The sequence below is a fragment of the Taurulus bubalis genome (genome assembly GCF_910589615.1).
Source record: "Taurulus bubalis genome assembly, chromosome: 1".
NCBI classification, from domain to species: domain Eukaryota; kingdom Metazoa; phylum Chordata; class Actinopteri; order Perciformes; family Cottidae; genus Taurulus; species Taurulus bubalis.
The window spans coordinates 29,485,508-29,499,359 of NC_136589.1; the positions used below are offsets into that span (position 1 = coordinate 29,485,508).

General features: G+C 40.3%; 2 protein-coding genes across 2 annotated transcripts; one reads left to right on the forward strand and one right to left on the reverse strand.

Annotated features, from left to right (window-relative positions):
- Positions 1 to 1,410: 1,410 nt before the first annotated feature.
- mfsd8l2 (major facilitator superfamily domain containing 8-like 2) lies at positions 1,411 to 9,752 on the reverse strand (the record flags this gene model as incomplete). Its single annotated transcript, XM_079221832.1, has 11 exons — positions 1,411 to 1,491; positions 2,216 to 2,346; positions 2,512 to 2,634; positions 3,530 to 3,743; positions 4,759 to 4,832; positions 7,473 to 7,752; positions 8,211 to 8,290; positions 8,537 to 8,656; positions 8,763 to 8,825; positions 9,292 to 9,477; positions 9,677 to 9,752. The coding sequence occupies 11 exons, from the start codon at positions 9,750 to 9,752 to the stop codon at positions 1,411 to 1,413; spliced, it is 1,428 nt and encodes a 475-aa protein (XP_079077958.1).
- Positions 9,753 to 11,229: 1,477 nt separating this feature from the next.
- On the forward strand, positions 11,230 to 13,609 carry kcnmb3 (potassium calcium-activated channel subfamily M regulatory beta subunit 3; the record flags this gene model as incomplete). Its single annotated transcript, XM_079232928.1, has 4 exons — positions 11,230 to 11,315; positions 11,960 to 12,157; positions 12,469 to 12,643; positions 13,241 to 13,609. The coding sequence occupies 4 exons, from the start codon at positions 11,230 to 11,232 to the stop codon at positions 13,607 to 13,609; spliced, it is 828 nt and encodes a 275-aa protein (XP_079089054.1).
- Positions 13,610 to 13,852: the final 243 nt, after the last annotated feature.

Below are 13,852 nucleotides of genomic sequence, written 5' to 3' on the forward strand. Positions count from 1 at the left end.
TGTACTATTTCATAGTCATGCTTTGTCATAACTTTAACATCTTTCTTAAAAAAGACACAGACTCTTATTTAGTCGTGAATATTTAGCGTTATAGAGAACTGAAGATTTGAATGCAATATTCCATTGCATTCAACCATTTTAAATCCTGTGAATGGGCTTTAAAATGGTTGTGGGTATATAGGTTGCTTTAAAGTTGTTTCTTGAAGAACACAAGAAAAAAATAATTGTTCTGTTAAAGCAAGCCTCTTCAAACAGAGTAAATTCAGGCTTGACCAGATTTTTTTTTCACCCTGTTATCTCCCTTAAAATGTCAAGTACCTGAATACGCTGATCAGAGCATGAAAGTACTTATATTTATTATATCCTTGAGTCCCAAAGATTAAAATTTCCATTTCAGGCGAAAAGCCTCTGGAAAGCCAAATATCACATGCTGAGTGTAGAAAACTGGAAAAGGTTACTGAGCCTTATCTGCAATTATGCAAAAACACAGAGATTGGCCAAACCCATATACATTGGTACAAAGGGAATCTACAATGCCTTGATGTTGCTTACAGCGCTCTCCTCTCATGTGTAGCATACAGCACATCCTAGAGGAGAATACAGGCAAGAACAGCTGACGGTACACTAGTCACACCTTGTCATGTTTGAATTATGAATACAGGCAATTAAACTTTAAATCCCCCCAAAGTAAAACGATAGAGCTGGCTAATTAACAAGTATCTCTCATATTTGGTTCAATTCATGAGCTCCTCATTTGCACATTAGATATACAGGAGTATTTTCAGATACTATCTATCTGCTTTAGTCACATCCAAGGCTCTGTATGAACACTAGAAATGCAGTTTTACTCTAAAACTACAAATACATATCAAGACTTCTCTACAGCTTCCCTTTATTTGACCCCTGTTCTTCTATCAGCTACACTGACATGGAGCTGCTAAGAAGTTGACAACTCCACTTCTGCACCCATTGTGTCAACTGTTTCATTTCTTTTTTTTAGAGGAAGAAAGACTCGGGACAAGAAATGAAAAATGTGGTACATGGGTCACATAGAGAAAAAAAACTGCTTTCTTATCCTTTCATCAACACCTGGGAATATAAATAGTTCAGTTTAAAAATAATAGCTTTCATCTTCAATTACCTCTGAATATTCAATATGGGAGCAATGGTGCCCCCTTGTGTAAAGGATAATGAATAATAATCTGATAGATTGTAATAACGGCAGATAACTGTGTAAGTGTTTACCTGTGTGATCACCTCTCTGGCAGGTTATGAGGTACAGTCTGGGTTTTGAACATTTTTATTCCACACTCATACAGTTCCCTCTGCAGTAAACTGGTATTGATTCTCTCGGGAGTGAAGGGCACGCCCTCTGTCTGTCTTTAGCCTCCCTGGCTCTCCACACAGGCTCTATCCTCCGCTGTCAGAGCTCTGGGCGCTCTGCACGGCCCTGGGCTCAGTCAGGCGGCCGTAGGACAGCCCTGTCATAACCTGAGAAAATAAACAGTGTGGTATGGTTTTAGAGAATAGAGAGCACCGAGTAATAAGCAGAGGCAAAGACATGCTGAGATAAAGATTTTACTGGCAAGTAGCTCCTGTTTTTTTTCATTTGGTTATATGTGAAAAAGGCGTTGGATAGATTATAATAGAGAAGACACATCACGTACAGAGTGGGGTAGGAGAGAAGAAGTAATGTGTTAAAGCATCAGCTCAGTGAGAGTAGGTCTGTAGAACCACAAATAATATGTTTTACACTTTGGTATTTTTATGGATTAAACAAAATACAACATGTTTATTATTGAGCTTTAGATGTATTTTTAATAAGACGCTGAAGCCAGGAGAAGCTAACATTTAGCCTGGCGTTGGTAACACAATATATATAGTTAATTTAACCCTTTAATTTCTTTATACTTCAGTCTTTGTATGGTTTGAATAAATGAAACAAATAGTGAGCTTTAGGTGGATTTTGTTCCCTTTTGATCTTCTCAAATACAAAGCATATTTCTCACTGTTGCTGTACTAAATCAAAGTTTTCAGACGTTTTAAAAAAAATGGTAAAGGATGCTTAGGTGGTTGTAACGGAATTTCTTTAAGAACACAAGACAGCTTGCCATTTTCCCTTTTCCACTCATAATGCTAAGCTAAGCTAACCGCCTGCTGACTCCAACACATTTTGTATCAGTTTGATGCTATTAATGAGCTGTGCTCTACTTACTGTGATCATTATGAGAAGAGCTAGCATACCGCCCAGCATTATGTACAAATTATTGGTCAGTCCTCCAGCCCACAAAGGACCCAAGATGGTGGCCAGGCCTCCAACTGAGCGTCTGACACCTTGGCTGAATCCTTTTGGTGAGGCGTCACAAAATAATGAAACATTATTTATTTCAAACATTGAAATATGGCAAGTAAAATAAGCATGTATAACTGTTTCTTTGCATCACACATGGTGAGCAGCAATCTGTTGTTTGAATATGTTGAATTGTGCAGACAGCCGTAAAGCAAGCCAACCTTGTGTTTTCTCTGCAGTGACTTTGGAGAAGAGAGACACCTGAGACACGGCCACAAAGGGAAGCCCCAGCAGCTGCAGAAACACTCCGATGATGAAGCCCGACAGCTTCCATCCATATCCACCTGGCAGAAATTGAAAGATAATACCCTGGTATTAGGCCCATTGAATTCTAGTAGTTTGCCCTCATATTATATGGAACATATTATTAAACAATTACACAATTACATCGACTGACTGTAATCTAACTGCACCTCTCACATACATTAAATAAATATATTTGTAGATTATTTATTTTTTGTTTGATAAAGACTCAAAGTCTGCGTCAGATCATACTTTAGTTATCCATCCCTTCTCTCGGTTTTTAAGTTCCTTCCACAAATGGGTTGGCACCACCAGAGATGGCTCTATCTGAGCACTAAACCACTGCCAAGCTGGCAGCCACTAAATATTTGTTCTCTGCTGCTTTGCAACATGCACATGTTTGTGTGAATATGTGCCCACTCCACTGTTGGATGTTCCTGCGTATAAGCCTGTAATCTAACAATCAAAATGAAATTTCACCAATCAAAAGTTTGTAGACCAAGAAAACTGTATTTCTCTTCCGGTATCTGCCTTTAAGAGTTTGTTTCTTTATTTGGTTGTTTTAACTGTAACTATAACAAATAGCAAACAAAAGGAGGATACGCTCTAACAAATAGCATTTTTTTTGTCTAATTAGATTACTGTAATCCTTTTATATCTACTCAGGCGGTCCCCAGCTCCAGCACCTGTCACTTGTAATCAGAGCGATAAATGTGACGAGCTGCAACAGACGTTGGCCAACATGAACATACAGGATCCAGTTTGCCTGTGAGATCCCCTGAATGATATAATTAACAGGGCACATTCAATTCAGCCAGTGTGTAACCCGATATGCACACTACACCAACTACAGGCTCACAGAAAGGATTTGGCACGGAGCATTGGTAAGACTGTGTGCGCCTTTGCATTTGTTCGTTTTCCCGGACAGGTTAGCACCTCGGGGGTTGCAGAGGAAGATGAGGCACCAGATACAAGCGATGCAGCAGATAAAGAGGCCCACGGCCAGAACGACGCGGTCCGCCACCTTCCTGCTCAGCCAGCGCACAAAGAAGAAGCCCAGGATGACCTCCACCCCACACAGGCTGTACATCAGGCTGTTGCTCAGCTCCCCAAAGCTGAAGAGGCGCTGCGTCAGAGGAGTCACCATGGTCTGAGGGATTTAAAGAAAGATGTACGTAAGGTCATTGAGTTAGTCTCAGAGGTAGAGGAGGAGATTCTTATTAGAGCTGAAACATGCACCTTTTTAACTCCTTCAAAGGCTTAATTCAGTCCAGATCAAAAGAATGATTCTGTTTTGATATTGAACTGATTGTCCAGGTCAGCACAACATGACTATTCAGTATTCAAAGTTTAATGAGAGGAAAAGACCTCTTCATGTTTTAAGTCTGGGACACGAGCCTATGTATATGTTATACATATATATATATACATATATGTATATATATATACATATATATATGTATATATATATATACGTATATATATATATATATATATATATATATATATATATATATATACATATATATATATACATATATATATATATATACGTATATATATGTATATATATATACATATATATATATATATATATACATATATACATATATATATATATATATATATATATATATATATATATATATATATATATATATATATATATTGTAGTAGGATACTACATACAAATACTAGGATACCATTTATATATACGACCGTGATCTCGGTATGACGATTCCCATATATATATATATACATATATATATATATATATATATATATATATATATATATATATATATATATATACTGTAGTAGGATAGTACATACAAATACTAGGATACTATAATAATAGTAGGATACTACATACAAAAGTAGGATACCATTTATATAAACGACCGTGATCTCGGTATGATGATTCCCATATATATATATATATATATATATATATATATATATATATATATATATATATATATGTGCACTTCAGTTATACTTTGAGTGTTGAACGATACTTGATTATTTTCTTAAAGTAACAGAAGGTCTTTGCAAGTAAGGCTGAGATTGATGCAGTTTGGATGAAACTCAGGGTAAAATAGTGTGACACTGTGTGAAATGCTTGGAAAACCCGGCTGATGGATCTCAACGGTAGCTGCTCTCACCTCCAGCGCTGTCTGATTGAAGAGAGTGATGAACTGAGCCGTGAGGAGAACAAGCACCTCCTCTCTCAGGAGCTCTGCAGAGTGAAAGACAAGAGAGAGAGATATTGAAAACCAGCAAAAGCGATGAGAAAATCATAAAACAAGCCCAAGTGGTGCCATTGAATTTAAAGTATCAACTGGCAAGTTGAAGATATTATTTCTGAAGATAATCCTTATGTAATGAATCCTGTCTTTTTCTAGAGATAAGTGAGGGTTCAGCTTTTTTCCAATGTCTGAAACGTGATCACAAGAAAAGAAAAAATATGTGTGTATATATATATATATATATATATATATATATATATATATATATATATATATATATATATATATATATATATATATATATATGCAACAAATGAGTATATATAATACATTCCAAATTTTGATACCAGCTTTTCTTGGAACAAATTCCCCCCTATGGACTTGGAGAGGAGTAAAAAATGAGCTGGGCTTGCTGCTACATTTGGAAGGACATGCCAGATGGCTGGAGGAATGGCTTGATATTACAGTGTATTATCTACTATGGTTCAGTTCTCTCTAGTCAATGTGTTTGTATTATCTATAGGATTTAGTTTTTGTGAACTACTGCATTACAGTATACAGGTCGGTTGATATATTATCATATGAACACTAACGTCGGGTGATTTTCACCCGAGCGTTTGTGGTTACGTTATTTTCACTGTGTTGCTTTCGTCTTAGTTGCGTGGGTCCTTGTGTAGCTTGTGTACCATGCTGCTCACTGACGTTATTGAAGGTAGGCGTGTCTCTCTGCTCCAATCCCTGTTTTTTTTCAACAGGCACGTGTTCGGGTGATTTTTACCCGACGTTAGTGATAGAGGGTGAACAAATTTCGGATGGGTTTTACCATTTTCCTTCACAGGACAAGGCTCACATGTCCCAGGAACGGGTCGACGAAAGAACAAGTTCATAGCTCCATTATTTATATTATAATCATGTTTTATTGCAGATTCACACATTTTTCACCTGATTTTGAGCCTTTTTTAGGGTCCCCATGATACCTGTTTTTCGTTTTATGAGAAGTTCTATAGGGTAAAATAAAAGAGTACTTCAATTTTCCTTGTATTGTTGTATTTTAATATATTTTGATAAGAAGTATATTTTATCACGTGTATTGTATCGGGTGAAATATACACAACGTTAGTGATGGTGTTACTATTTTTAACGTTAGTGTTTTAGGGTTAAATGGGCTCTTATTTGGTTTATTTTTTACAGAGAATGATTTTATAGTGTCAACACAGCAGAGGCAGAGATACACAGGTTTTTGCTCCATATATGTGAGTCAGGATCACTACCACAATGCAACTTGATAACGTCTTTCATTTGACCCTTCAGGTAATTACTTACATCCTACACTCAAACTCCAGGTGAGAGGATTGATAGCACTCTGTAAGATGCATATAAAGCCAGAGCCAGAAACTGGTTAGCTTAGCATACAAGGAACAAGGAATGAGCAATGCTCTGTGCAAAAGTAACATAATCTGCCGAGCAGCCCATCTTGTTTGTTTTCCTTGTTTATCTGTAACTGACTGAGAAATGTAACATCTAACTCTCGGCAACCAAGTTTGTTTCACAAGATGGTTAACTCTTTCTGTAAACCATTATTAATTGGTTATGCACTATTTCTTAGTGCTAAATATTTTCCCCAAATGCAGAGATTCACACAGTTGTTTGCGATAACCCGAACCAGAAATAAAAAGACTTGATTGAAGCAATGCATTTGAAAGATATTTCACTTACACAAAAAAAGTTGCAGAGGATCAATAATTTGCTCTACAAATTTTCTTATGCTTCAAGAATATCTGCATTTAGTTTTTGAGCGCTAAACACATGAAATGATCTGCAACACTCTCCCCGAGATAAGTTTAAGACAATGATCTCAAACCCCTTCACCTCAGTGTGCAATTGTTGAGTGTTGTCCTCTTTTCTTATGTTTAATTATGTGTGATTTTTGTCATCATTGCAATGAGGGGGACCTCAATGATTTTCTCGGCTTAAATACATGTTTGAATGAATGAATTCACTGTAACAGCTAACAGACAATGTGCAAACGCTCCAATTTTGCTCACGCGTTTCTGGTGCTGTAGATTGTCTTCAAATTTAAAAATGAATCAATAAGAAGAATGTTGACCACATTACCAATTCTGTCTCCATTTCATCCACAAGTCAACCGCAGCAACCCAGTCAATAAAAACAGAGTCTACTGTCCATCCCTTTGACACATCTTCAAAGAGTGAGAGAATCGATTTCAAGGTCTGACACACAAGACACACACACACACACACACACACACACACACACAACCAATGTGAAGAAAGAGTTAATCAATAACGGCACACAATCACTGCTTGCATCCCATGTCAACTTACTATGACACTAATCCAATAGGACACCTGACTTCATGCATATACATGAACAACCATAACATAAGACACATACACCCAAGTCCAATCAATATACGGAGAATGTGATCTGACATGCCACACAGAGATCCTCAGAGACCTGAAGAGTGGCGGGGTGGCAAGGAAATCAATAGAGCTGATACAACACATGTGCATTGGCAGTGACACCTCTTCCTACCTGAATCCCACAAATAAGGCAGAGGAAAGATGACAGGCATTGTTCAGGATGGGCAGTCAAACCAGCTCGCTCACCTGTGCTGGCGCTGAAGCTTTTGAAGGGTTTCAAGACCATCGAGGCGCTGTCGACGGGCTGCATCCCAGACGAGGTGGAGGTCTCCGATTGGTCAGCGTTGACGGCTCTGTAGGTGTGCAGCGGCTCCTCGTCGGACCCAATCAGCGGCACCTCCTCCTCATCATCCTCTTGTTTCATCTCCACCATCACTGTGTCCTCCTCTGAGCTGATGGGTGCTACATCCCAGTATAGAGCCAGGACGACAAATTGGAGCAGCACCCACAACAGGCACATGAAGATCTGAGAGTAAGGAGTAAAAAGATTACACATCTTCAAATGTTAACTCATTTTTACAACATCAAAAACCAAGAAAGCTATCAGGAGAGATAAAGCGTTTGATATATGAAGGAGAGTGTTCAAGACGTAAAGTAACCTGGCAGTGAAATATAGAGAGACATGCAGTGTCACTTTCTGTGGAAAAAATGGAAGTAGGCCTAAGAGCTTTGTTTTATCTCATTAAGCTGCATCCGTTCTACAGGTGTTTTATTCAGAGACTCATGAGATGGAAATAGATCGATTCCAGTTGTTACGGGCCAGAGTATCGCTGCAGGCATTTTGTATTCTTCTACAAAGAAGATAAAAGAAGACGTGTGAGCAAGGAGGAGTGCAGAATGTAGAGCGACTATTTCTAAAGGTGGTTTCTGTATTCATGAGGCTTTCAGAGAACCTTAGATTACTGATTATCGGGATGCTGTTACCCCAGGAGATGTATATTTGTTCACAACAAAGGGCCCCAGTTTGAAATCACACAGCCGCAGGAACAGGTTGAACGCCGGCCCTGGAGAGACAGGAAGAAGAACTTTAAAGAGGAGATGGAGTAAAAACAGAGGATGTGTGGAGACAGTAGCCTCCATCTTATTGAAGGTCTCCTTCTCACAGTTGAAACTGAACATCAAAGAAGACATCACATCGTCCCCTATGTCTGATATTTCTCAAGAAAGAGAGGAGGTGGAGGAAGGTGAAATGACATCTCTCTCTCTCTCTCTCTCTCTCTCTGTGGTGAGATGAAGGGAGAGAAACTGACCCACAAGGAGGCCAGCTTGTCGGCAGGCCATGATGGCTGCAAAGATGCCAGCGCGCTCTTCTGGCTTGGTGCTCCGAGTCAGGAAACCAAAGATGGAGGAGCCCGCTCCTGCACCAACACCTGAGAAGGAAACAGTATATTTCTGTTGCACCCCACAGCATGCTGATACAGTGCATGCTTTCGGTGTTGTTTTTATGACATGCATGCATGTGAGCGTGTGTGTCACCTGCTACAAGACGACTGGATAACAACAGCCACTTTGAGTATCCAATAAAATACATGAAGTTACCTGAGGACAGATAAAGATGAAAATCATGCTGTAAAATGCATCTCCAGTGTGAAACAAATGTTCACTTAAAGGTTGGGACTGAAATACTAGCAGCAAGGCTAAAACATGAAATATCTCTGATGGATAGCCATGACATTTTGTACAGACATTCATGGTGCCCGGGTGATGAACCCATTTGACTTTTGTGCAAAATACAATTTGGGGTAAAAAGTACTGTTCAATTCACGGCGACTAACTTAAAAGGTACCTACGATAATGCATTGCACATTCAAGGTAAACAAAGGGGAATTTAGATGAAAGGAATGACCTGAAACATGGACACGTTGTAGTCTTTTATTATTGAAGGTATTATATGTAGAGTGTAGTAAATAATGAATGAGCCCAAATACGAGCTACAGTTTGAGTTTTACACAAACACACAGTCATGCCAGTGGCTTCTCATGAGACTCTCTATTTGATTACTCACCGGCAATCTCAAAAAGATTGGAGAAAAGAATGATGGACTTTGTAGTTTGGCTCCGATCTGACCATAACCCAAAAAGTGGGCCTGTGAGCAGCCCGCTCAGACTGAAGGCAGACAGACCCAGACCCAGGAAGTAAGTAGGGGCCTCCAAAATCTGGAGATAACTCCATATTGTAGGCAGAATGACGGCTGAGACCACCAGAGAAGCAGGAAGGACAAGTGTGGAGGAAAAGGAGGGGAGATGCATAAATGACAAGCCTTGTTTACACACACAGAGAATAAATATATTTGTCATCTGTGCCTAAAGCCAAAATGCCAGGCAGAATCTGCTCTAATGAGACCATTATCTCATGACCTCAAGTCCATAAAGCTGTAATAATGAACTTACCGTACTCAATGCCATTCAGCATAAATATCAATCCAATAGTAAGAAAAGTTAGATTCCTCCTTTGGAGATTATCCATTGTGCTCGGTGACTTGCTGCCTTGTATACACCAACCTCTTGCTGCACATGTTGTTCAGCGGTATTATCAGATAACAGGAAACACTGTGCGTTCAATTAGTACAACTTGCTGGCCCGGATAGTCAGAGGAATTTGCCCCAACATTGAGGTGGTCATCTTCAGAACGTCTTAGAAACGGAAAGCAATTTCTCATACGAGGCTTCTCCTCTAGAAGAAGTTTCAGCAGAGTTGAGACCTGAAAACACAGGGCAGAAGACATCAAATGAGCAGTGAAAACAACACAGTCCAGTGAAAGTATTGCAGTATTCCGTTACCATGAGACATTTATGTTAAAGAGAAAATTCTGTTCGAGTCACGTCCACAGCGCAGCACCAGAATCAGAATCCGTTTTTTTGCCAGGAATATTTACACAAACGAGGAGTGCTTCTTGGCGGAAGGTGCATGTGAGCCTCACGGTCAAGGCAATGTCTCGGGTTACCAGGTGAGGTAAAGTACACTGAGCTTTATACATTTTTAATCTTGTTTTCTTCAGTTTCAACAAAAGCACTTTATTCTCCTACAGCCCAGTGAAGAAGTGTGCCAGACCTATCTGCCCTCTTGTCGACCATAGATATGAAAAAGTTTGCTGCTCACAAATACGATGCCTTACACACAGCAATAAAAATATACGGGGTATAAAATATATCAGATAAACTGCGGTTACATTTCCCCGAATATGATGTTTTATGCCCCTCAAGAAATAATGCTCTTTTGTATTCAATACTGAATAAATTAAGGTTGTTTTATTGAATGGTTGGCTCTATTCTCAAGCTGCTGTGGTGTTCCCAGCCCTGGGCTTGTTATATTAAACTGAACTGTCACCAAGTTAATACCTCCATATGTTTTTCCAGCGACCCATGAATAATTCAAGGAGTTTGGATTGTTTGAATAACACATATAAACTTGCTCAGCAACTTGCACTCTTGACACCCACAGTCTGAACAATGTGAGAGGTATCCAGCTCGACGGGCCAACAGGATTTGGGCCGGTATCTGTTGTACATGTGTGTTTAAATGTGTGTAAAGATGGCTGATCTTCTTCTTGTACTGTCATCGTGCTGTTTCATTCGGTGTTAATAAAGTTAATTATTCATTCAGATTTTCCGTGACAAACTGCTCCGTGCAGCTGAGCCTCACAGGCCCACTGAGAGGCCATTAGCATCCTACCTGTCTTACTGTACCTGTGGTGGTTTCTATAGAAACACACATGAGGGTGGAAGGTGTTGTTGCACTCACCTTTGAGCCTTGGTAAACAACCGGACGCCTCCCAGTGAATAAACTGCAATCTGGTCCACTCAGTCACCGTGCTTCATCTGAGACACAAGATGATCAGCGGTTGATGTGACAGAAGGACATTTGGCTTTCAGAGAGAGAAGAGCTTGTTAGGCAGATTTACACGCTGAGGACCGGGAGGAGGCCGAGACGGAGACAGGAGTGGGTATGTTCTTGAACACAGCGTCTCCCCGGACGCCGTTTACCGTCCCCATTAACACCAATCTGCAGGGTGCTCGCAGGCGGCAGACACGGTAAGAGAGGACCATCGACCGGGCACAAGTCTGAGAAAAACACTACTGTGAAACCAAGAGGGGAGGTTTTAACAAACATCCACATTCAGATTTAGATTTACAATCGCATGAAAGGCGTGCTCAACTTATTTAGCCTATCAAGGTCAGCTCATGTGTAAGGAGTACTACGAGGCCTTTAAAAGATCCTCTGTAGATCTGGAGGGAGCTATTTGATAAAACATTATCTGATGAGGTCACCAGGGTTCTCGCTTTGGTCTTAAAACTATTTTTTTATTAACTGTGATTGTGGAGTTTGAAAGACATAATATTATGCTACATGGAATTCAATCTTGAGACACAGGAACTGCTTCCACTCTGTACCAAGGTTGCAAATAAATCTCAATCTTTGAACTAATGCTAATCTAAATCTGTTCAGATACTTTTAGCCCTCAAGGGATTCATGTAGTTTGAAAGAATAGAAAATGAATCAAATGAGCCAAATAATCGTCAAACACAAAATGTGATGACTCGTCAAATCAGAAATCGTATTTGAATCACTGTTGGATAAAAGCATTACATCCTCTGTGTGTGTGTGTGTGTGTGTGTGTGTGTGTGTGTGTGTGTGTGTGTGTGTGTGTGTGTGTGTGTGTGTGTGTGTAACGCAGAGAGTTTCTGCACACAGTGCATGAGCAGGAGTGGAGTGGCGGGGTGGAGGGGCGTGGGGGGCAGCGAGCTCGGACACAGATGCCCGTGTCGAGTGTCGGGGAGGACCGAGCCATTCTTCTGGGCTTCGCCATGATGGCCTTCTCGGTGCTCATGGTCTTTGTGGTCGGCATCACTGTGGTCAAACCTTATGTTAACAGGTGCACTGTAGTTTGTCTGCTCGTATATAAGATATGTCATACGATACACAGTCCTATGACTTATAGCATGTGATTTTGAACAATACAATTAGGGCTGCAACTAACAAGTTATTGTCATTATTGATTCAACTGGGAATTCTATTTTTGATTAATTTAATTCATTATTAGTTTTGATAGAAATGTCTAACCAATAGTCCATATGGACTGAAGATATTACATTTATAATTCATAATAATAGAAAATGAAAATCATTACATTTACGACGAAGGCTCCGGCTCGGATACAGCAAAATGTTGCTCTTGTTTTTCCAGTCACTGGGAGGAGGAGGCCAGTTGTGTGCTGTTGCAGGCCGACATCCTGGAGGAGTGGGTGGACTGCAGAAGCGTGAGCACTGTGCCTTGCCTCAGGGTTATGGTTAACCTCACAGACTCCAATCAGAGGGCTTTTCTCCACTTTGACGAAGAGTCGGTCCTCCTCACTCCTGAGGTAGGGATTTATGGCTTTAAATTCCAGGTTTTAGGTCATTTACAGCTTCATAAGCCCCGGGTTTGAATCTGCTTCGCACCAGGTGTGGCATGTCGGCTCTAAGGGAGAAACACCTGCAGGTTACTCAAAGACCTCAATGAGTGGGTTTGAGCATTAAGACTGTATGTATATGTGCTACAACGGTGAGGTAGATCTTAATTTTGCTTGCTCAGGACTCTTAGTCATCCATGTTTTCATATTAGACATCTAAGCAGGGACTTGAGAAAGCACCTGAGAAAGAAGTGAAGGAAAAACAGGACGAGATGGAAAACTACTCTGATTCCTGCACCCTTGTGAATAAGACAGCAGATAGTATTTGGAGATTCTCTCATGCTACACTTCTGCTCCATTCAGAGGAATTGTTTGAAAAATGTTTTTCAGTACAGCACAAAGAGGCTATGAAAGGGCAGGTCTTTTTTTTTTTTTTTAAACAGACAAAATACAGAATCAAAAAAGAAACTTGCAGCTTGTCTCACTGATTGCAATCAGTGCTGCCGACTGTAACAAGCAGGTCACTTGATAAAAAATTACACTTGAATCATATCTTTCCTTTCTCAGTGTTTCTACATACCCAAATGTCAGATGGACAGAACAGAACTTGATGAGGAAGTCCTGAAAGTGAAAAACAGCTTGGATACTCAGCTGGGGAGCGCATTATCGTGCTTCGCTGACCCGGCAAGGCACCCCAAGGACGTCATCCTGAGCAGGAAGTACACCTTTAAGAACGCCCTGTTTGCAATGCTGTGGCCCGGTCTGATGCTGGGTGGCGGAGCTCTGCTGGTGGGCCTTGTGAAGCTGACACAGTGCGTTGCCCATCTCTCCTCTGAGATGTGCAGTGGGGCTGCAGTGGGCAGGCTTGCATCAAGATACACTCAGGGCAAACTGTACAGAATCCTCCGGATACCCAGCATGCAGTCTCCGTCATGACATAACCAGTGTTTGCGCTGCAACATGGCCAAAAAGAATATTTATAATGTTAACCAGGGCAAGTAGCATACAGCAATTAGAGCAAAATGTAACTCTTGAGTGTGTCACAAAGACATTTTTATAGTTTAAATTGTTAAAAAGGGTATTCTCTTGAGCCTTGCGGAAACCTCTCCAAACATGCATCCGGTCGCATTTTGCAGTATTCAAGCCAGGATGATTTTCTGTGCAGCGAATATGAGCAAG